The 24,517-nt window shown below is 35.1% G+C and overlaps 1 protein-coding gene across 1 annotated transcript in view; it reads right to left on the reverse strand.

Moving 5' to 3' along the window:
• Greb1l (GREB1 like retinoic acid receptor coactivator) overlaps positions 1–24,517 on the reverse strand; it is a 249,918-nt gene that overhangs the window by 81,532 nt on the left and 143,869 nt on the right. Inside the window, exons 6-8 of the mRNA XM_077792249.1 lie at positions 21,965–22,141; positions 16,772–16,948; positions 14,759–14,881 (exon numbers count right to left, since the gene is read on the reverse strand). Of these exons, the coding sequence (XP_077648375.1) occupies positions 14,759–14,881; positions 16,772–16,948; positions 21,965–22,141 (477 nt within the window). The remainder of the gene's footprint in view (positions 1–14,758; positions 14,882–16,771; positions 16,949–21,964; positions 22,142–24,517) is intronic.

Here is a 24,517-nt window from a genome sequence, read left to right on the forward strand (position 1 = left end):
TATGCCTCCTTTGCTACCCTATCCCCAAGCAATCACTGATGGCATTTTCTAGAGTTTTATATAAATAGAGTCATACAGTATTGCTTTTTTGGAGGGCTGACTTCTTTCACTAATCAGAATTATTTTGAGATTCATCAATGTTGTTGGTCAATAGTTCTTTATTATTTATTATTATGTGGATATAATAACTATCTACTTACCTATTGATAGACATTTGAATTGCAGCCAGTTCTTGGCACTGTGATTACAGGCGTGCACTACCAAGACAATACAGAATAACTGTACTGCCTTACAAAGGATTTCTTTCTTTTTCTTTTCTTTCTTTTTTGGTACCCAGAGGCACTTAACCACCGAGCCACATGCCCATTCCTTCCTTTTTATTTTTTACTTTGAGACAGAGTCTTGCTAAATTGTCCAGGCCCTCACTAAATTGCTGAGGCTGGCTTCCAGCTTGCGATCCTCCTTCTTTAGCCTCCCAAGCCACTGGGATTACATATGTGTGCCACTTTGCCCAATTCTTCCTGGTTTCTTAAGGTGGAAATTTAGTTTATTTGTTAAAGGAAGAAATTTCTTCCTTTCTAATATAGGTTTTTTAAATTTTTTCAGTACTAAAAATTGAACCCAGGGTTGCTCTACCACTGAGGTACATCCCCAGACACACACACACACACACACACACACACAATTTTGAGACAGGGTCTCACCAAGTTGCCTGGCTGATCTTCAACTTGCAGTATTCCTGCCCAAGCCTCCTAAACTGTACTACCACACTTGGCTCTAATATAGGTTTTACATATAATTTATCCCTAAAAACTACTTTAGTAGCATCACACAAATTGTATAAATTCTTTTTTCAATTTCATTTAATTCAAAGTATTATGAATTTACCTTTTGATTTACTGTTTGATTAATAGATTATTTAGAAATGTTTTAGTTTGCAAATATTTAGGAATTTTAGGATTTCCAGAAATCCTTCTGTTATTGATTTCTTATTTAATTCCATTTTAAGAAAAGACTATACTTTGTTTGATTGAATCCTTTAAATGTATTAAGACTTGTTTTATGGCTCACAAGTATCTTATGTTTATTTTTTTCCTCTCTATATAACATGTATTTTTTTTCTGGCTTGAGGAGAATGTGTTGTATAAATGTATTGTATAAATGTCAGATCAAGTTAGTTGATGATACTATTCAAATATTCTACATTTTTATTGATTTTCTGTCTACCTGTTCTATCAATAATTAATAATAATCCATAATTGGAATACCTGGCTATAGTTATGTATTTCTATATTTCTCAAATTATTTTTTGCTTCATGTATCTTAAAGCTCTGTTGTAAGGTTTTTTTAGAATTGTTATGTTTTCTTGATTATTTGACCCCTCTGTCATTATAAATTACTTCTCTAATCTTGGGTAGTGTCCTTTGCTCTGAAATCTATTTTGCCTGATATTAACATAGCCAATCAAGTTTGCTTTTGACTAGTGTTAGCATGGTTAGTTTGGTTTTAAAATACTTTTACCTTTAGCCCATTTATATCTTTAGATTTTTTTTTAATATTTATTTTTTAGTTTTCGGCGGACACAACAGCTTTGTTTGTATGTGGTGCTGAGGATCGAACCTGGGCCGCACGCATGCCAGGTGAGCGCGCTACCGCTTGAGCCACATCCCCAGCCCCTATATCTTTAGATTTTAATTGTTTTTCATGTAGGCAACATGGAATTGACTCTTTTAAAAAAATCTGATAATCTCTGTTTTTGAATTGCGGTGTTTAGATCATTTACATTTATTGTGATTCTTGGTGTGAGTCTATCATCTTACTATTTGTTTTCTACTTGTCCTATTTACTCTTTTTCTTCTTTCAGCCATATTTTGGATCAACCAAGTATATATTTTTTTATATTTATTTTTTAGTTATAGGTGGACACAACATCTTTATTTATTTTTATGTGGTGCTAAGGATTGAACCCACTGCCTCACGCATGCTAGGCGAGCACCCTACCTCTGATCCACAACCACAGCCCCAACCAAGTACTTTTTATGATGTTATTTTTATCAATTTTGCTGCTTATTAACTAAAATTCTTTGGTTATTTTAGTAGTTGCTTTAGAATTTCTCAGATATATCTTACCACAGTAAAACTTCAAATAATGCTGTATAACTTCAAATATTCTATAAGACTTTTACAAAAGCATACTTCTATCTCTCCCCTCCTGGCCTTTATGCTATTTTTCCCTTGTTTTACTTTTTTGCATATATTATGAATCTCACAAAATATATTTATTATATTGACATTATATCAATTATCTTTTAAATAGATTTAAATACTAAGAAAAAATTGCATATATTTACCCATGTGGCTACCATCTGAGTGGTTTTCATTGCTTTGACAGATTCAGATTTTCATCTACTATCATTGTCCATCTACCTGAAAGACTTCCTTTTCTTATAAAGTGAGTCTATTGTTGGTGAATTCTTTCAAGTGTTGTATATCTGAAAATGTTTTTATTTCACCTTCATTTTTGAAGACTTTTTGCTGAATATATAGAATTCTGTGTTGTCTGTTCTTTGCTTTCAAAATTTTAAAGATGTTGCTCCACTGTCTTATTTCTTTTGTTCCCCATAAAAAATACGATGCTATGCTCATTTTTGTTTTTCTGTACATAACACACTTTTTTCCTCTGGCTGCTTTTAAGATTTTTCTCTTTGTTATTGGTTTTGGCAATTTTATTATGATGGGCTTTGGTATAGTACTTCTTTTAAATTCATGTTTCTTGTGCTTAGGATTCAGTGAAATTCCTGGATGTGTGGGTCTGTATGTTCATCAAGTTTGGGGAGTTTTTGGACATTATTGATTCATATATTTTTTGTGTATCTCCTACCCACACCTCTTTAGGCACTCCAATTACCAGTATATTGTGCTGCTTGTAGTTGTTGCACAGCTCATGGGTACTGTCTTCATTTTTTCTCAATTTTTTTTCTCTCTCTGGATTTCATTGTGGATAGTTTCAGTTACTATGCTTTTTGAGTCACTAACCTTTTCTTCTGCAATGACTAATCTGTTATTCATCTCACCTAGTGTATTGTTCATCTCAAATACTGTACTTATAATTTCTAGAAATTTGATTTGGGTCTTTTTAAAATATCTTCCATGCCCACTTAATTTTTTAAATATATGAACTCTAATTAAAATAACTGTTTTGGGTCTGGGGTTGTAGCTCAGTGGTAGAGCGCTTGCCTAGCAAGTATGAGGCACTGGGTTGGATTCTCAGCACCACATAAAAATAAATAAAAGTCCATTTAAATAAAACAACTAAAAAACTATTTTAAAAAATTAACTGTTTTAGTGTCCTCTTGTGATTCTAACATCTGTATCAGTTTTGTGTTGGTTTTGGTTGATTAATTTGTCTTCTTGATATTAGTTATATATCCATCTTTGCATGCCTACTAATCTCCTTTTTCCATATTTTTAATTGATGCATTATAGTTGTACAGAATGGTGGGATGTGTTGCTACATATTTTATGCCTGGTAATCTTGAACTGGATGTCAAGCGTTGTTAATTTTACCTTAGTGGGGACTGGATATTTTTGAATTCCTATGAATATCTTTGAATTGTTCTGAAATCAAGTTAAATCATTTGTAAGCAAAGTTTATTCTTAAATTTTTTTTTTAATTGAAGGTGGACTCAATGCCTCGCCAGTGCTAGACAAGCACTCTACCACTGAGTCACAACCCCAGCCCCAGCAATTTAATTCTTCAGGGCAAAAACAAAACAAAAAAACTCCATTGACAAAGGACTCTACTCAATATTATTTCATTTCTATTACATTAAAGAGAGGGAGAACTAAACTATTAGAAGGATGCGTACACAGCATAATGTTTACCTCTGGGCACACAGGAGATGGGGTGGAGAAGGGGAGAGAGGTGGTTACTGACTGATGGCAGTCTTTTATTTTCCTTTAAGATTTTGCTTTTATGATATTTTTAGACAGTATTGGAGCACAGCCTGATCTAGAGTCAAGTATTCTCTTTCAGGGACAAAATTTCCTAAGTACTCTCTATTCAATGACCAATGATTACAGTCTTCCTGTCTGACTGGTGGGAACAGTCGCTGTTCTTGGCCCTGACTGCTGAGCAGTTTCCTCTAATCCCTGTGGATGATACATTTTATTAGCCTTGATTAGTTTCTTCACCTGTAGGTCCATTTCCTTCTACTCAAGTCAAGGAATCTTCTGTTCCCTCTGAACAGAAGATTCTCTGAAGACAGTGAGCTGGGGCAATTGTCAGATTCATATTGTTGCCAATTTTTCAGAGGTTGCTGTCCTTTGTTGCCTGATGTATAGTGTCTGGGAGGCTGTTTTTCATGTATTTCGTATTTTTGTTGCTGTTTCAGGTAGAAGAGTGAATTCAGTTCCTTTTCTTCTTTTTGGCAAAAGTAAATATTGAGTTGATCCTTTACTCTTGGTGGCTCCCTCTTGGCTTCCTGCTTCTCTGCCCTCTCATTCGTCTCTTGAAATCTGAGACACATGAACATTTTACAGACCCATTTTCATATCTCCATTTCTTATTATCCAGTAAATATCCCCCTCCTAAAATTGTTCAGGAGTGAGCACAGAGATTTGAAATTCTGGTTTCATTATCCATAGCCATATCTTGAACTTGTCTCCATTCGGCACTGGCCTTTATTTCTGCTCATGCAAAGAAAGCTGAAGAGAAATTAGTGAAATGAAGACATCTGCTACTGACTTATACATTTGGCTGAATTCTGAGAATTTCTCAAAGTTTAACCTATTAAAAACACAAAATAAAATTAAGAAAAAGAAACAAACATGCCAAAGTCTCACTTCTCTTACAAACCATTTTTTTTTTTCTAAAGTACATGCCTGTGATTTAACCACAGGATCTTTTGACATGATAAAACATAAATATGTCTTAATGTTAGTTTCTGTACTTAGCAGAAGTGTTTCCTATGTAGTTGCACAGGGTTTACAGTGATTTTTTTTTAGCATCTTCATCATGTGTGATTTACTAATGGATTTACTCATGATTACCATGATTTACTCAATTCTTTCTATTCAAAGGTTTCTTTTCCTTTTGAGTTAATGTAAAGGAAATTGCACTGACTATGTTAACTCTCTTCTCGGGTTGTATTATTGGTTAAGTTCTCTGAAGTGAGATCACCAGACCAAGGAGTATAAATATTTTTAATATTCTTTTTATGTATTGCCAAATTGCTTTCTTAAAAGGTCACAGGGTTGTTCACCTTCCCCAGCCTGGCTGAGAGTATCAGTATCCTTGTCATTGCTTTAAGTGTTCTGGGTAGTGTACTACGTGAAAATGACCTCCCGCTGTTATGATTTATAATGTCTTCATTTCTACATAGAGGGCAAGTCTTCCTTATACTTGCTGAACAGTTGTATTCCTTTGTTCACAGAAGTCTCCCAAGCACATTTATGGCCCTTAGTTTCCTCTCCTATCTCAGAAGGAAGCAATAATTGGTTTTCTTCTTTTTCCCTCCCATCCATTCATTCATCAAATATTTATTGAGCCTCTTCAATGTGCCAGGTATGACGCTAGGCTCTTGGGATACAATGGAGAAATTATACAAAGATACAATCCCTGCCCGAAGGCAGTTAACATGTAAAGGGAAAGTCTACATGTTCTCAATGTTTAGTTAGGAGTGGGAAAATTTGCCACCCAAAGTGCTACCACATTTAGAAAAAGGAGTTTGTTTTTGGTAAAACGTTAATTGAGTGTTCATGAGGAACTAAGTTGGAAAAAACCTGCTAAAGCAACTTTTGACTACCTTGACCTTAAGGTTGTACCTACGAGAGGGAAAGAAGTTTAGCAAAGAGGACAGAGATGAACACAGCTACATTGTAGTGACAGTTGAATGATGTTTTCTCATAAAAACTGCTATCTAAACAACTGTCACTGGGGACGGAGCAGGTGTATGGGAGGGGGATGGAAACAAAGGGGGAGGTTGCATGAGCAAGGCAGGCCTGGCTTGGACACAACACATCATAGAATGTTTTGAACATTAAACTCTTGGACGCTAAGAGGTGGCAAGGAAGGAAATGTTGGGCATTTCAAGTTCTGCTTAGGGTTGTTCCTGCCCCTTCTTTCTTGGAGAACAAAAAGTCACCCGTGAGGCTCCACACTGAACTATTATTTTGACTGTAACAGTCCCACTGTTGAGTTGCTTCCTGACCACCGTGAGGTGAGCAGCTTTGCTGCACCACACACTCGACGCCATGATGTCCTGCCTTGCCACAGGCCCAAAAGCAATACAGCCAAATTGTCCATGAATGAAAAGAAACCTTTTTTCCATATAATTTGCCTATGTCAGGTATTTGTTACAGTAATGAAAAGCTAACACAAGCAGTACCCAAGTCAAGCAAAAAGAAACAAACAGGCAAAAAAAAAGTGGGGGGGGGGGGAGAAAAAGAAAAAAAAATTTAAAACACTGCCAGCAGTCAGTAATAACCTCCTTTCTCTCCTTCCCCATCCCATCTCCCTCCCTCTGCCCAGAGGCAATCACTGGGCTTAGTTTTCACCTTTTACAAATGCAATAGAAAGGAAACAATATTGGAATGAATCTTTTGTGAATAGCTTTTTTGGCTCACCATCATATTTTTAAGATTCATCTATAGTGCTGGATGTAGGTACTTATTTTCATTGACATATGCTATTTCATTAGACAAATATATTCATTCTTCTTTTCCATTCTTTTGATGAATATTTGAGTTGTTTTCAGTTTGAGTCAATTGGGAAGAACACTGCTATAAATAGTCCCGTTCATATCTCTTGGTGATCATGTACAGGATTTCTTTAGCCAGATTATAGATATAGTAAACTAGAAAATGTACATGTGTTACAAAGTACTTGGAAAGTGGTTCTATCCATTAATACTCCTCTCAGAATTGTACATTAGTTCTTATTTCTTGAAATGTTTGCCAACGTTTACTATTCTTCAAATTACTCCCAATTTGGTATGTGTATAATGGCTTCTCGCATTATGGCTTTTCGTATTTTTTTAATGTAATTTCCCTAAATATCAAAGTGGTAAATCATTTTCCACATGGGATATTCAATTTCAGAGCATCATTTATTGAAAGCTCCCATTGCTTGTAAGTCATAGCTGAAATATACAAGTTATGTGAATCTGCTTTTGGACTTTTACTCTGTTCTGCTGTGTCTTCTTATGCCAGTTTTATGAGCCTGACATTTGGTAGGGAAAGCTCTCTCATTTGTTATTTTTTAAATACATTTATGTATGTATGTATGTATGTGTTGCTCAGGATTAAAGCCAGTGCCTCACACATGCTAAGGAAACACTCTACCACTGAGCCTCAACCCCAACCCATCATTTGTTATTGTTATGACCATTCTGACACACAAGACTAAAACCGGAAGGGCGTTGTTACTTTGAGCCTATAGTGGCTCACAGAGAGGTAAATCCCATCTCATGGACAATACTTATGACTCCAAAACAAGCCTGACTTCATTAGGCACAGCACATAGGGTCCATGGCACTTTTAAGGAATCATGAAAATATTTTAAAATTAGAAGAGGAACAAAGTGTTTTGTTTTTGTGATATTGAGGATTGAATTCAATGCATGGTAGGAAAGTACTCTACCACTAAGTTACAGCCCCAGCCCTGTAGAAAATGTCTTAATATATAATTTTAACAGATTCACTTTTATGCCAACATAGTTATAGAACATAATTTTAAATATTGTTCTATGCAGAAATGCCCATGGCAAAAGTACCTAGAATCCCTCTCCTCCTTCTCAAAAAAAAAAAAAAATCCACTATGTAATGGCCCTTCCTGATAGTTTTCTTTAAAAAACCTTTTTTTAAAAGTTGTAGATGAACAAAATACCTTTATTTATTCATTTTTTATCTGGTGATGAGGATTGAACCCAGTACCTCACACGTGCTAGGCAAGTGCTCTACCACTAAGCAGAACTCCAGCCCCTCTTTAAAAAGTTAGTCTATTAGTTTTAGGGACGAAGCTTAGGAAACTTATCCCTATCCTTTCCTACAAGGTAGGGGACAAAAAATGTGCCCTGTAGTGGTAGATAAGCATATCATCTTTATCTGGAAAAATAGTACACAACAATAAATTAATAATCTCCCAAAACTAAGTACAAATTTAAATATAAATGGAATTCAAGTAATATTTATTTCTGGACATTTGCCAGGTACCAAGGGATACAGAGATAATGAAAATGAACATAAAGCTTCTAGCATATGAATGAATACAGATGATTAACCAATAATTATAATGAGAATCAATGCCACACAAGTACGATAGCAAAGCTTGTCAGCTCTCACAAAATTGCGAAGCAGGTATTGTTAATTTCAGCTTTTACAAATGAGGAAACAAAAGAAACAGAACAGTTAAGTGGCTTAATCTAAACCTCAGCTATAATATATGTCAGGTGTAGCATTTTAATAGCAGGACCCTACACTCCAAAATCTGGTCTGAGATAGTGCTCATCCCATAGAAGACACTCAATAAATTAGACGGTATTGAACTAAAAGAGAAATAGGATTACACGTTTTCTCAGGGCAGTATTTGAGTCTATCTTTTATGTACTTATTGAGATGTATTTTCCATGTCATAAAATTTACCCATTTCAATATAATTAAATGGTGTGTGGTAACTTTGCCAAGTGGTGCAATCATAACCATCCATCAATTTTAGAACACTTTCAGCCCCTAGTAAGAACCCTCATGCCCATTTTCAGTTACTTCTTCATTCCCACATCTTGCTGTAGGCAAGCACTTATCTACTTCCTGTCTCTAAACTTACATTTTCTCTACAGCTTATGTAAATAAAATCATATAACATGTGAACTCACTGGTTTCTTTCACTTAGCATAAGCTATTGAAGATTCATCCATGATGCGGCATTTGTCAATATTTTGTTCTTTGTTATTGCTACATGGTATTCCATTGTATGAACACACATTGTATCTACCTACTTCTGAGTTGACTGTCATTTAGGTTGCTTCCAGTTTTTTACTATATAAGTAATGCTGAAACAATTATTTGCCTGTAAGTTTTTGTGAGAAAATAGGTTTTAATTTCTCTTGGGTAGATACCTGGGAGTGGAATTGCTGAATTTTACATTGAATTTTTTTGGAAACTGCCAAGTTGTATACCAAGCAGTATATAAAGGTTTCATGTTTTTCCCATCCACTGACATTTGTTTCTGTCTTTTTTTTATTCTAGTAATTCTAGTGGATGTGAAGTGGGACCTCATTATGGTTGATTTGTATAAGCTTAAAAACTATGTTAATGAACATCTTTCCATGTGCTAGTCATTGTACATATTCTTTGAAGAAATGTCTATTCTAAATCTTTTGCATGTGTTTTGATTGGATTCTTTGACATCTTATTATAGAATTATGAGAGAGGTTTTTTTTGTAAATTATTGTTACTAATGCTTTATTAGATTTGTGGGTTTATTTATTCTAATTTGTTATACATGACAGCAGAATGCATTTCAATTTTTAGTACACATATGGAGCATAATTTTTCATGTCTCTGGTTGTTCACAGAGTCATACCATTCGTGTCTTCATACATGTATTTAGGGTACTAATGTCCACCTCATTCCACCATCTTTTCTACCCCCATTACCCCCTCCCTTCAACTCCCTCCCCTTTGCCCTATCGAAAGTTTCTCCATTCCTCCCATGCTGCCCCCCATCCTCATTATGGATCAGCATCCACATATCAGAGAAAATATTGTTTTTTGGGGATTGGCTTATTTCATTTAGCATAATATTCTCCAACTCTATCCATTTACCTGCAAATGCCATGATTTTATTCTCTTTTCATGCTGAGTAATATTCCATTGTGTATATATATACCACAGTTTCTTTATCCATTCATCTACTAAATGGCATCTAAGTTGATTCCACAGTTTAGTTGTTGTGAATTGTGCTGCTATAAATATTGATGTGGCTGTGTCACTGTAGTATGCTGTTTTTAAGTCCTTTGGGTATAAACCAAGGAGTGGAAGAGCTAGGTCAAATGGTGGTTCCATTCCAAGTTTTCCAAGGAATCTCCATACCCTTTTCCATATTGGTTGCGCCAATTTGCAATCTCACCACCAATGTATGAGTGTGTCTTTTCTTTTCTTTTTTTTTTTTTTTTTTGCGACTCCGCCGGGACTCATGAGTGTGTCTTTTTACCCACATCCTCGCCAACACTTATTGTTGTTTGTATGCATAATAGCTGCCATTCTGACTGGAGTGAGATGAAATCATGGTTTTGATTTTTATTTCTCTAATTGTTAGAAATGTTGAACATTTTTTCATATATTTGTTGATTGTATATCATCTTCTGAGAAGTGTCTGTTCAGTTCCTTGGCCCATTTACTGCTTGGTTTATTTGTTTTTGTTTTTTGGTGTTAAATTTTTTAAGTTCTTTATATATCCTAGAGATTAGTGCTCTATCTGATGTGTGTATAGTAAAAATCTGCTCCCAAAATGTAGGCTCTCTATTCACCTCACTGATTGTTTCTTTTGCTGAGAAGAAGCTTTTTAGTTTGAATCCATCCCATTTATTGATTCCTGATTTTATTTCTTGCCCTATAGGAGTCTTATTAAGGAAGTCAGGGCCTAATCCGACATAATAAAAATTTGGTCCTACTTTTTCTTCTATTAGGCACAGGGTCTCTGGTTTAATTCCTAGGTCCTTGCATGGTGAGAGACAGGGGCTTAATTCCATTTTGCTGCATACGGATTTCCAGTTTTCCCAGCACCATTTGTTGAGGAGGCTATCTTTTCTCCAATATATGTTTTTGGCACCTTTGTGTAGTATAAGATAACTGTATTCATGTGGGTTTGTCTCTGTGTCTTCTATTCTGCACCACTGGTCTACAAGTCTATTTTGGTGCCAATACTATGCTGTTTTTGTTACTGTTGCTATATAGTATAGTTTAAGGTCTGGTATAGTGATGCCACCTGCTTCACTCTTCTTGCTAAGGATTTCTTTGCCTCTTCTCTATCTCTTATTTTTACAGATGAATTTCATAATTGTTTTTTCTATTTCTATGAGGAATGTCATTGGGATTTTGATTGGGATTGCATTAAATCTGTATATGGTTTTTGGTAGTATGATCATTTTGACAATATTAATTCTACCTCTCCAAGAACAAGGGAGATCTTTCCATCTTCTAAGGTCTTCTTTAATTTCTTTCTTTAGCATTCTGTAGTTTTCATTGTAGAGGTCTTTCAGAAACTAAGTTGATTTCCAAGTTTTTTTTTTTTTGAGGCTGTTGCAAATGGGGTAGTTTTCCTAGTCTTTCAGAGGATTTGTCACTGGCGTACAGAAATGCCTTTGATTTATGGGTGTTGATTTTATATCATGCTACTTTTCTGAATTCATTTATTGGTTCTAGAAGTTTTCTGGTGGAATTTTTTGGATCCTCTAAGTATTGAATCACGTAGTCAGCAAAGAGTGATAGTTTGAGTTCTTCTTTTCCTATCTAAATCCCTTTAATTTCTTTCATCTGTCTAATTGCTCTGACTAGAGTTTCAAGAACTATGTAAAATAGAAGTGGTGAAAGGGCATCTCTGTCTTGTTCCATAGATTGTGTTTTGCTGGGTCTTTTGTTGTTGTTCATATTTTCATTTTCTTAGTGTGTTTTGTGAAAAGTTTTGAATTTTGAGAAGATTCATTCCATCATTTTTTCCATAAATAAATCCTTACAGTCAATTGGGTTTTTTTAAAAATTTTTTTTAGTTGTAGATGGTCACAATACCTTTATTTTATTTATTTATTTTTATGTGGTGCTGAGGATCAAACCCAGTGCCTCACTCATGCTAGGCCAGTGCTCTACCACTTTTAGCCATAATCCCAAACCCAATTGGTTACTTTAAAGTAAAATTCACTGAGAAGAAAATAGTCTGTACAATAAATGGTCTAGGACAATAGATAACCACATACAAAAAGACGAACTTAAAGACTCTCACTTCACACCATACACAAAAATTAGTTCTAAATGGCTCATAGACTTAAACTGTAAGAATAACAATAACAAAGTCTTTAAAAGAAAATATGGAAAATTTCAAGATCTTCAGTTAGAAAAAATTTCTTTTTCATCTGTTCTTGAATTCTTGTCCTGTTTAAACATGTGTGTGTGTGTGTGTGTGTGTGTGTGTGTGTGTGTGTGTGATGTGTATATATAATGTAGGTAAAGACATAGCTACCTTTGGTAAATATGATAAAATATTTCACTGGAATTGGTAATGAAAATTTAAATATTAATAACATAGAAATGTGGGAAAATATGCAAGGAATAAGTGGCAAGCCAGCCAGAATAAATATCCATAGTGTGGCAGGTGAAACTCAAATCAAAGCTGTGTAAGTCTTAAATTAACTCCTTTAAATATTACTCAGTGTATACATTTCAGGGTAGGAAACACTGATTACAGGCAGTCACCAATTGCAGATTAAGATTAAGGAGAAACTATCTCTGATAGAAAAGTGAATCTTAAATCAGTTAGGAAGATGCCTCACACCCTAATGTTTGCAATGCTATCATAAATTTGACATGAAATTCTTATATCCTATTATAGTCAATACGTGTCAGAAGAAATTACTACAGCATCTATAAACATAAATTCATCAAAAAAGCAATTGTTCCAGTAAACATTATGGGTTTCATCTAAAATTGTTAATAATTAATTTCATGGTCAAGTTACTTCTTACATTCCCACAAGGGACACTGGGCTAACACTTGGTGACTTGCGTTCACTATGTGTCAGTCAGTGGCCTCTCCCTCTCTTGTGCAAGTCTGGTACTTAGGATTTCTTTGCTAAAGCCTGAATCTTTGCAAAAGCCTGATTTGCAAAACAAAATTCATTTTTGAAAAATATTTCCTAATATAATTAAAATTATATTACGGCTTACTGATGTTTGATTTCTTCTCATGGTTTTTATGTACAATTTGTTATTTATACATCCTCTTAGGAAAGGTAACTTGTTCTATTTTTCTTTGATCGCTCTATGAGTGGTTTTTTAGATCACTGGAGTCATTAGTTAAGTACTGGAACCTTGTCATGTAGCATCTGATAAGATTCTTAAATTATAATGAGTATTTGGTATGTTTTTGCTGGAATGAAGTTAATACTAATTTTTAACATTATAGTTTTAAAATTACATTTGATTAGCTTTAAGGTCTAATGGCAGATAACACACCATGGAATCCATCAAATTACTAAAATAATATTGAAGAAGAGACATGTAGGCATGTCATTAATATAATGAAGGCTAGTCTTTCAATGCCAAGAACCAAATACCAACCAAAAACTATCCTGGACAGTTTAAAGGTTGGACTTTTTAATTCAGGATGAGGTAAACTTAGTCCACCATATGCTGCATTGTCCACCACAGTAAGAAGTACCCCAAGTAAAGTTAGTCTTATTATCTTTATGTTGTTGTTAACATATGCTAATAATCACTTCCATCCTGAAAAAAAAAAAAACAGAAACAATTTCCAGCTCATCAGAAGCACACCTAAATTTGAAAGAGGCAAGCTAACTAGTGAATGAAGAGAGCCTTCTTTTTACTTGTTACGGTTGAGTGGACACTAGCTAAGTACATATCCTATGAAGTCTGAATATAAGATGGGTAAAATGGTACTTCACAAAAAGCAAGTGAAATGAAAACATAATTCACAAACACTTTTAAATACTTTACTTCTTGCCTAAGAAATAACTGTGCTGACTCTGGGTAATTTTCTCAAATACTATCTGCAGTGATCTTTTCAATTACAGCCCCGACAGCCTTCAGCCACTTGGAGCCATGAAGTCCCAACTGGAATCTTTTTTTGACCTGAGGGCCTGGGCCAGTGTCTATACTAGAAGAATTTTTAGATGCCTTGAACTAGTAGCTAATCTGCTCAGCATCAGATCAGCCATTCTGTTGATCCAGCCCTGATATTGTAACCTAGTTTGAGGTACTAAGATTTTATCTGTTTATTTGTAACCTTGCCCCTATCTCTACTACTAGAAACTATGTCCTGGATTCATCCATTACGATCTGCAATCTTACCTTAGGACTTTACTTTGTATCCCAGTTGATACACGACTTCCTATAATGTTCTGTGGGCTTACATAGAATCCTACTGTGGAATTTCAGTCTTCATGAATATGTCCCCAGTACATACCACCTGGAAGCTGTGATGTCTCAATTTCCACTTATTACCTAGTATCAGACTCGCCTCATCACATCATATGTATGCTTCAGCTAAATTTTCTCCCAACTGCCAGTTCTTTTTCCTTTGTCTAACACTGGTGGGTGGCTGGGACTTGAGTTTGAGTTATCCACAGATTGACCATCTCACTCCTGAGTTCTAATTCCTCTTTCTATCTTTCTTTCCTTTTTTTTTTTTTTTTTTGTAGTCCTGGAAATTATACCCAGAGCTTCTAACATGCTAAACAAGCACTCTGCCACCAAGCTATATCCCCAGATATTTTTATTTTATTTTGAGACAGGGTCTCACTAAGTTGCCCAGGCTATCCTTGAACTTCTGATCCTCCTGCCTCAGCCCCCTGAGTATCTGGAAGTACAGCTCTGCACCATCATGCTCAGCCTGAGTTCTAATCCAAATAAAACTCAAGTAATACCTTTATTTAAAAATATTTCTGTTCATACCAGCCAGCAGTAAGTTCAAAGATGCTTCATTAAATATATATCTGCTTCTTGAAGTACAACAGAAAACACCCCATACCTGTCTGAGTGAATCCTGTTTTGTATCCATTGGTTGTCCCATTTTCTGGAGTCACAGTTGATGACACTGAAGAGTTTGGTTTAATAGAGTGGCAAGTAGCAGAGGATTGTCGGCTTCTACATTCTGGAATGGAATAAAAAGTACATAAAAATCTCTGAAACAAATTGCTGCTTCTTAAGTGGTAGCCACTTTATTAGAGATCCCATTCCCCTAATCCTGAGTTCAACAAAAGTGAGCACAATTCTTCCTAGGGCCCAAATGTCAAGCTTGAAAAGCGAAGAACAATCAGACCTCAGTTCCCTGCAGACTAGTTCCTAGGAAAAAATACGCATAACCAAAAAAGCGATGCTAGCTTTTTGGGTAAGACAGAGGCAAAATTATCGATAATTTTAAAAGACAACAACAACAACAAACTTTACAAACACCAGTTAGTCTCCTGAACAGGATTTATTTAAGTTTATAATGGTAACCTAGAATTTGTTAGGCTCCCTTCAACCTTCTATATTCAGTCTTAACTTATGTCCAAACATAGAAGCAAAGAGAAATTGTATAGGTAGAACAGAAAAAGTTAGAAATGCTCAAATTCTTGTTATTTCCAAGTCTTATTAAAGAAAATATGTAGACGATACTCAAAGTGATTATAGATGATGCAATACCAAGGTTTGTGTTTTCTGATATTATTGGGACTCTGGTATGATATTTTAATAGTATTTTGTACTGATTCAGGGAGATGGTAAATACCATGACAGCCTGTTGGACTGTAAGTTCTAACCACATTATACTCTATTAGTCTCAGAAAGTAGCATGCGAAATAGGAGTATAAATGATTGTGTATGACAAAGTTAATTATAAAGGGTCCTTTAGAGGTTTCCAGTTTATGAGACACATGTAAAAATTGAAGGCAGTTTTCTCAAGCATCTATGCTATGACCTTATGGGAAGAGCAATTGTATTTTGGCGTAAAACCTTATCTTCACATTATGTGTATTTTATATGCATATATATAATGTTTTTAATCTGTGAATATATACATATACAACTTGAGTTCAAAAGAGCAACTGTTATAAACAAATATCATTCTAAACTAGAAAAGCAAATTCTCACTGAGCACTAAATAAGAAATTAAAAACATCGTATGCAACCAAAACAAAAACTAAAGGATAAAGTTAAAAGTAGATAGGTGATACTTATCCTATTTTTACTCCTTTATTAAGCTTCATGACATTCAAATTAATTTTTTTAGAGGAAAATTATTTAGATTTTATTAGGATAAAGAATTATCTATCATTCACCATGCTTATGATTCAACAGTTGCCAGCCTTAAATTCTGATGATATCCACCTTAGAACAGGTAGCCATTCCTAAGGAATTATATAACAGCACTACAGATGCGACAAAGAATAATTTTGGTGAAGGACTAAGAGGCAAATCTTCTATTGTAATCTGGATTTATTCGTGGCTGGGCAAACATCTTGTATAGGCAAGAAACAGAAACATTATAGACAATTATTCTACAGAGGAAAAACAATCTCAGCATCTAAAAAACTGCTGAACAGAATAAGGATTAGATACTCTACTGCATTAGAACAGTGAGCAGAACTTGTGGCAACTCCTATAATAGAACACATGAGGATGTGAAGTTTCAACTGGATTCATTTCTACAGATAAGGTAGTTAAGTTCTTTCTAAGTTAAAAGAAACAAAACTCTGTCAACTTTAAAGTAAATGCATTTTCCCAGGTATCATGAAGACCACTTTGTTTATTCTAAGCATGCTTTGGTCAAATTAAAATACAAAAATTCAGGTGCTTTACAACTACCTAAGAACTTAAAGTAAAAAGAGCCTCTGAAATGTGAAGATCTTCTCCTTTCTAAATTATAGAAGAGCAAGAGAGTGTCCATTCCCCTCCCTAAGAATGCCACCCCCTTCTCAGAAGACAGAGCCTCCCGTAAGGATCACTTGTCACCATCATAAGATTCCCTTTCCTTCCCTTTGCCCTTCTCAAAGTGGAGTACCTTTCCAGCAGATAAGAGGTCCCTTTGATAGTACACCCTGGGACGTTCTGACTAGGTAGTACTTTAAGTGCTTCTGCTTCTTTGGCTGGGTGGTAAGCTTCAAGTTAATGTGGTTGGAAAATTCCGTGAAATACCGAAATCCTCTTTCTCCACAGCCGATACAGTTTCCAGAGAACCCTGAGTAAGGAAAATTGATGTTATTAGTGACCTCATAAGGTGATACAATACTTTTATGTATAAAAAGCACTGAAATATTCACATTATTTGACTCAATGTCTCAATTTAAACTCAAAGGGAAAAAACAGGTGCAAAAATTTTTTAGTAGAGTTAATTTTTTAATATTTATTCAGTTGTAGATGGACACAATACCTTTATTTTATTTATTTATTTTTATGTGATGCTAAGGATTGAACCCAATGCATCACACACATGAGACAAGTGCTCTACCGCTGAACCACGACCTTGGCCCCTAGCATGGTTATTATTTATTTATTCATTTTTTAATATTTACTTTTTAGTTATAGGTGGACATAAGATCTTTATTTTTTTATGTGGTGCTGAGGATTGAACCCTGTGTCTCACGCATGGTAGGTGAGCGCTCTACCACTGAGTCACAACCCCAGCCCTACATCCCTAGTGGAAAACTCTAAATCATTCAAGTGCTGCTCTAAAAGGATAATGGTTAAGAAAATGGAATGAATATTATAAGTTCCAGGTAATGTCATTTATGTAGTACACATAATCACAAGTAAATTTTGATCCCAAAGAGTCCATTGTTTCTTCCCCCATGTAGTTCTTTCTTAAATTTTTGTAAAATTGTAGTCTGAGTTGGGGCTATGTCAACCGCATGTAAGCTAATGGGTGGGAGTCAACAAGAACTGAGAAGAGGCTGGGGTTGTGGCTCAGCGGTAGAGCACTCGCCTCACACATGCAAGGCCCTGGGTTCGATCCTCAGCACCACATATAAATAAATAAATAAATAAATAAATAAAATAAAGGTATTGTTTCCACTACAACTAAAAAAGTAAATATTTAAAAACGAAGAACTGTGAGTAGGAAGCTGGTCTGTAGAGAGGAGAGCAGAACATGGGTATAAATGTGCAAACTCAATGCACTGTCAATTTCAGTTTCTATGAGATCTACATTTACTTTCTGGCATAAGCTCCATGAGATTTCCATTTTTTAAAAAAATTCTCTTTATTGCAACTAGCTTATTATTTCTTTAGCTATAACATCCAAATAATTCCTCACTCAAACTAATGCAACAAAATAAAACTTTCACTAATCCGGCTGGAGCAAGGGGTGTGGAAAGAAGAAATGGAGAAGGCCAGGAGAGTGAAAATCCATTGAAAATCAACTTTTGAGTCCCTCTTTATACACAAAGGAGAAGACAGGCAAGTAAGAGAGTGGTTACCTTTGGTTGTCTGATGAGGACATAACATATTTACTGTCAGGTAGATGAACAGGACAAAAGTGAAAATAAAAAAGGGCATTCCATATCGTCCAAAGACAATATGTCTATATAACTAACTGAGAATAAATTTACTGGCGAAATGACAATCTTTTCGAACCCTTAAACCAACCTGTTACATAATTAACAAAGATGAGAAGAGAAAGGCCATAAGGGTTAAAGAAAATATCTAACAATGTCCCTGTCTTAGAATGCTGACAACCAATTCAAAGCATTTATAAACGGGCAGTCCAATTTATTATTATTCATTCAACAACCGTTTACTGAGCACTGAACTCCATGCCAGGCATTTTTCTAAACACTAGATATAGAATAGTGAACAAGAGATGATCATAACCTCTGGCCCAATTACATAGACTTAACAGTTTATTACTGTCACGTTATAGAATAATGAACGTTAATGCAGTTTTATAAATTACTTAAAATATATTCAGAACTGGATTGTTTGGAGGGGGGTGTTTGGTCATTTCCTAGTACGTTAAAGTTATAGGCCAAAAAAAAAAAAGTTATCAATGGCTGCTTAGTTCACCACCTTTCTGAAGTCATCCACACATCCGTCCGTCCGACCATCCATCCATCCATCCATCCACCCACCCAACAAATACTTATACTCTACAACGTGCTAGGCACTGTTTCAGGTACAGGTTTTCACCACTGAACAAAGCTCCAATCGTCGTGAAGCTTACACCCCGATGCCTTAATGGGAAGGTACCTCATGTAAGGTAGATGTGCCACACCCCAAACACAGTAAGAAAAGCTGTCAGAACCTTTTAGTTGAAAAAGGACAGTGCTAAAAAAAAAAAAAAAAATATGAGACTTATCTGGTAGGTCCAGATAGCTGAGAAATGATTAGTGTGAGAATTAGACTGAACAAGCTACTGAGGTTGAGTTTTGTCTTTATCTTTTCCTCTGTGAATATTCTCTGAGGTGAAATGCAAAAACATGAAGAGGGAAGAAAGCCATGGGCCTGGATAATCCGAAAAGAGAACCTTCAAGTAATGATGAGAGTTAGCAACCTGAGAGTCAGATGTCTACTACAGTTCATTTTGGATATTCTGTGTAGTTTCAGCATTAGCTTTAGTTTAAGAGAGATTTTAAACTGCTCCAAGACCTTGCTATCATCTGTAATAAAAAACAACACCTCTGCTGGGCACAGTGGCACATGCCTATAATGCCAGCAATTCGGGACGCTGAGGCAGGAGGATAGCAAGTTTGAGGTCAGATTCAGCAACTTACCAAGATCCTATCTCAAAATAAAAAGGGTTGGGGATATAGTACAATGGGAAAGCCCCTCTGGGCTCAATCCCCAGTACGAGGTGGGAAAATACCTAACAGCTGAAATTACCTTTCTAGCTTTTCTGGAAATCAAATCTTCTAATCATATGATACACCTGGGGCATATGAACTGCCAGCTAGATCAATATATTTAAAAATAAATGCCCTCAAATCTGTGGAATCTGCATAATTTATATAAATTATTCAGACAAATTGATATTGGATAGTGATTCTAGAATATCCAAATCTTAAAAATTTTCCCTCTTTATCTTAACATATATTAAAATCACCTATCATATTGAATGAATGTTAACTTTTGGAGAACAGAGTACTGAATATTTAAAAATCTCAACAATGTGCTTATCTAAGAAAAACCTTCTACTGTGTTGTTGTTGCACTACATTTTCCCACAGAAAAGTGATTGGTGGAAAATTATATCCATTTATAAGGCTAGAGAAAGTAAGAAAGTTCCAAATCTATAAAGATATTTAATAAATATGACAGCAGAACAACTACTATTTGAAGAATAAATAATATATGCTGGGTACTGTGCAGGATAGGTGCCTTATACATCATCTCATATGATCTTTACAACACTGCAAGGGTAGGCATTATTGGCCCTTTTACATAAATGAGAAATCTGAGACTTCCTAAAGTACTAGGAGGCAAATCTGCGATTTAAACTCAGTTCTGATTCTAAAGCCCATAGACTTTGTCTCATATTTCTGATTATGCAGGACTGTGAAGTATCCTGATGGTGTTTTCTTAACTTTGCTTTAATGTGTTCCAACAGGATTCTTCTAGCCATGGAGAATCACTGAGCAAAAGGTGTTTGGAGAGATTTTTCAATGTTTGTAGTCAGATCCACATCTGATCTGTTCCATTAGATGAGATATTTTTAAAATGCTAAAGTTGTCTTTCAAAGTTGTTCTCTATCACCAACTAACCTTAAGCTCTGTGAAAGGACTGTGCCTTATAAGTTTTGCACCTCTACATCATAGTCTAGCGTGATTTCTGTCATACAGTACATTTTGAGTAAATACTGCTGGACAAATGAACGAACACATTGTTGAACCTTCTTTGTTAATTTAGTGCAATGTATATGCTTTGCCATTAGACTTTTATATTAAAGCATTTTCTAAATTCTACTAAGAAAAAAATGGCCACATTCTTTTTTGAAGAACCTTAAGAATAGTAAAAATTATCACTTCTGCTAGATATTGTAATCCTAGGGACTCAGGAGGCTGAGGCAGGAGGATCTCAAGTTATAGGCCAGCCTGGGAAACTTAGTGAGACCCTCAGCAACTTAGTGAGACCTTGTCTCAAAATAAAAAAATATAAAACTGCTGGGGATGTAGCCCAATGGTAAAGCACCCCTGGGTTAAATCCCTAGTATCCTCCCTCCAAAAGAAAAAGAAAAATTATCCCTTCTTTTTCTATGAACCAAGAGATGCCTCTGAACTGCAATTTAAGAAACATTCATAAAACATGTTCAGAGTCACTTTGTAACTCAATATATTGATGATATATTTCTAGACTTTCTGATGACATAGTATAATAGGAAGAATGAATCAAACTAAACAAACCAAATCACCACACAACCAATACAATACTGGAATCTTTGCCCTCTTCTCTATTCTTTCTATTGATACGTGTGCCTAAAACATCTGATTCCACTTAAATAAAAGAAATCATGAGAAACAAAAACAACTCTAGAGAAACACAGTAGCAAAAAGGCAATAAACTTCATATGCCATCTTGTCTTTTCAATTATTAAAAATAAGTTTTTAAATCAACATTTTTTGTTATCTTATAATGTTAAGAAGCTCTACCATGAAAAACTCAGGAGTCTAAGTCATACCAGAAAGTAAAAAAAAATTCTGAGATAAGGTTATACATTTTATATCATTTATATCCCCTTAGTTATTTTAGGAGAACTAACGTTAAATATAAAATTAGAATCACATCCATCAAGTAGGGTAGGATTAATGGGTAGTATGGAAAAACTACAAATGCCTTTAAAAGTGGAAAATCCACAGAAAAATAGTTCATAGTTGCCATCAGGTTCAGATGGATTACTATACAGAGTAAATTCCACTTCATTTTATAAAATATTAATATTTTTGCAATGTCAAGGATCAATCCCAAGCATGACAGGCAAGCACTTTCCACTGAGCTATACTCCCAGACCTAAAATATTAATTTTTGACAAACTGTATACTGTATTTTAGCATTTGATCAAAACATCTCTTAATTAAGGGCTTCAAAATTTACAAATTTTAACTAATTTTTAAAAGTTACTAAAAACAGTTTCATACTTGAACTAAACAATGTAAGTGCTAACTAATCCTGTAATATGTATGTTTTTAATTCTGTGAAATTTTAAAATAAACTTGTATTTTAATTTCCTTCTCCTGGAAGGAATTTTACAGGCATGAATTACTCACCTAAAAGTGCATTTTTCCCATGATCATCTGGTAGAAATCGCTTGTCTACAGCACAAACTAGAATGTGTTCAGGAAGATTGGGAGACTTGGCCCCTACCAGGAGGAATCCTGCTGGAATGTCGATTTGTTCCATGCACAGTGATACCAAACGCAAATCTTTCCCTGCTTGACAAAAACCTAAAAAAAAAAAGTAAGAAAAAAAAAGACAAAACAAAACAAAGACACAGTAAACTATTTGGCAGGGGGTATGTCTTATCACCCATTGGGAGAGTAATCTGTATTAAGAACTAAAATTAGTCTATGTTGTCCCACCAGAAGACATGCATCCCTCTGAACAGAGCTAAAAAAACACGAAAAGGAGATATTTCCGCCTAGTTCAGCTAAAATGACAATTCTATAGTTTCTGGTCCATAAATAAGGCAATGATAAATATGCAGCACACTTTGAAATGTGCATGTAATTCTTATGTGCACATGATAATTTTTACTTTCAACACAGAGTTACTTATCTAAATAGGATGATCATTGAAAGAGATGCTCTCAATTTTATGGAGGAAAAGATGGAAGCTCAGAGTTTGGTAATTCATAAAGGGGTCAGAACTAGAATTCAGAAGCTGTTAGATTCTTTTCACTAGCTATGATATGACTTTACATAACCACACTGTAGACCATAATGTACTATTACACTAGTTATTTAGTTCATTATTTATTAAATATTTACAACAGATTCTTCCTAGGCCTGGGGATACAGAATTGGACAAAATATATTTGTTAAGCACTTGCCCTGTAGTCAGAAGAATGCAAAAGAATCAATAATCCTGAACACGACCTTATAGAAGACAGCTATTTTTCTGTGACACATCTTCTGGGAAATGATCCTCCCTGTACTCTAGTCATGTGATCCCCTGGAAAGTTGTGATATTCCAGATTGACCTGGAACTGGCACCTGATTCAAGCTGGGCCACTTTACTAGTTTACCTTTCTAGTTACACTTGATTGGTCCATATGTGGTCACCTGACATAAACCAGATCAAAGATTTTCCCTAAGGATTCTGAACATGGAGTCAGGGAGAACATAGTTCAGTCTGCTCTGCTAGTGAGAAGTCCATCAGCATAGACAGGAGGCTGGGGGAGGAAAGTCTAGCAATTTTTGGATCCCTGAAGCTCAATTGTATCTGCCTTTCCATGGTTTGGTCATGAAACCTTTTTGCTTTGAAATTCTTCCAATAATTTCATTTTACCTAAGCTAGTTTCTTTTTTGTTTTTTCACCCCAAGCTAGTTTCAGTTGGGTCTCTCTCAACAAGAGACTGAATACACATATGATAAATGCTATTTCAGGAAGCTGTGAAAGAATGAAGGATGCATACCTAACTCTCTACACACATCCTGGGGAGAATACCATCATCATTGCTCAGTACCAAGTAGGGAAGAACTACGTAGAATCTTCCAGAATCAATTTTAACTAAATATCAACAAATACTTAGATGCCATCATTAGCATAGGAGAGAGAGAAAAAAGAAAACTCCATCAAAACATTGTACACACCTGTGGTATATATAAATCTGTCATATGGTTTGGATCATTGGACCTCAAAAGCAGGTAAAATGAAATAGAAAAAAGCTAACAGAAGAAATACTATAATGATAAATACAATGGGGCTTAACCATTTCAAGTTTTATCATTTAAAAATCAATTTATTTTAGAGTTCATGATTAAAAAAATGTATTATACAAAGGTTACTATGAGGGGCTGGAGTTGTAGGTCAGTGGTAGAGTGCTGGTCTAGCATGACATACTATGGGATTGGGGAACACTGATCTAATCTCACTGAGTTCGATCCTCAGCATCACATAAAAATTAATAAATAAAATAAAATAAAGGTATCTAAAAAAAAGTTACTATGGGCTGGGGCTGTAGCTCAGTGGTAGAGTGCTTGCCTACCATGTTCGAGGCACTAAGTTTGATCCTCAGCACCACATAAAAATAAATAAAATAAAGGTATTGTGTCCATCTACAACTAAAATTTTTTTTAAAAAGTTACTATAAGTTCTTTACCAATTTTAAATGAACTGTGCATTTTATTATTGATAATATCATCTACATTTATTAGAAAAATAGTCATTTATACATGGGTGAGCCCTAATACTTTATTCAGTTGAGAAACATTTCTGAGAGCTTTTGGATATATGAAACCCCCCCAAAATTTTTCTTCTTGTATCCTCATTAAGGAACAGCACTCATAAGTTTAGGGAACTTAGGAACTGATGAGGATGGGGAGGGTGATGTTGATGGCAGCTAAAATTTTTGGAGTACTTACCATAAGCCAGGTACATTGTAAACATCATATACATTACCTTATTTAATTTTCTCAACAGCTCTAGTACCTCTCCTCATAGGTGGAGAAACTGAGTCTCCAAAAAAGTTCAGGGAATTTGTACAAAGTTACATAATGAGTCCAGTAATGTTCAATGACGTAGGACAAGGGAAGTTTGCTATTTAGATGACAAGCATACTAATAATGGGAAATAGGATGCTTGAGAAGCTACCTGCCACT

The sequence above is a fragment of the Urocitellus parryii genome, chromosome 13 (assembly GCF_045843805.1).
Source record: "Urocitellus parryii isolate mUroPar1 chromosome 13, mUroPar1.hap1, whole genome shotgun sequence".
NCBI lineage: Eukaryota > Metazoa > Chordata > Mammalia > Rodentia > Sciuridae > Urocitellus > Urocitellus parryii.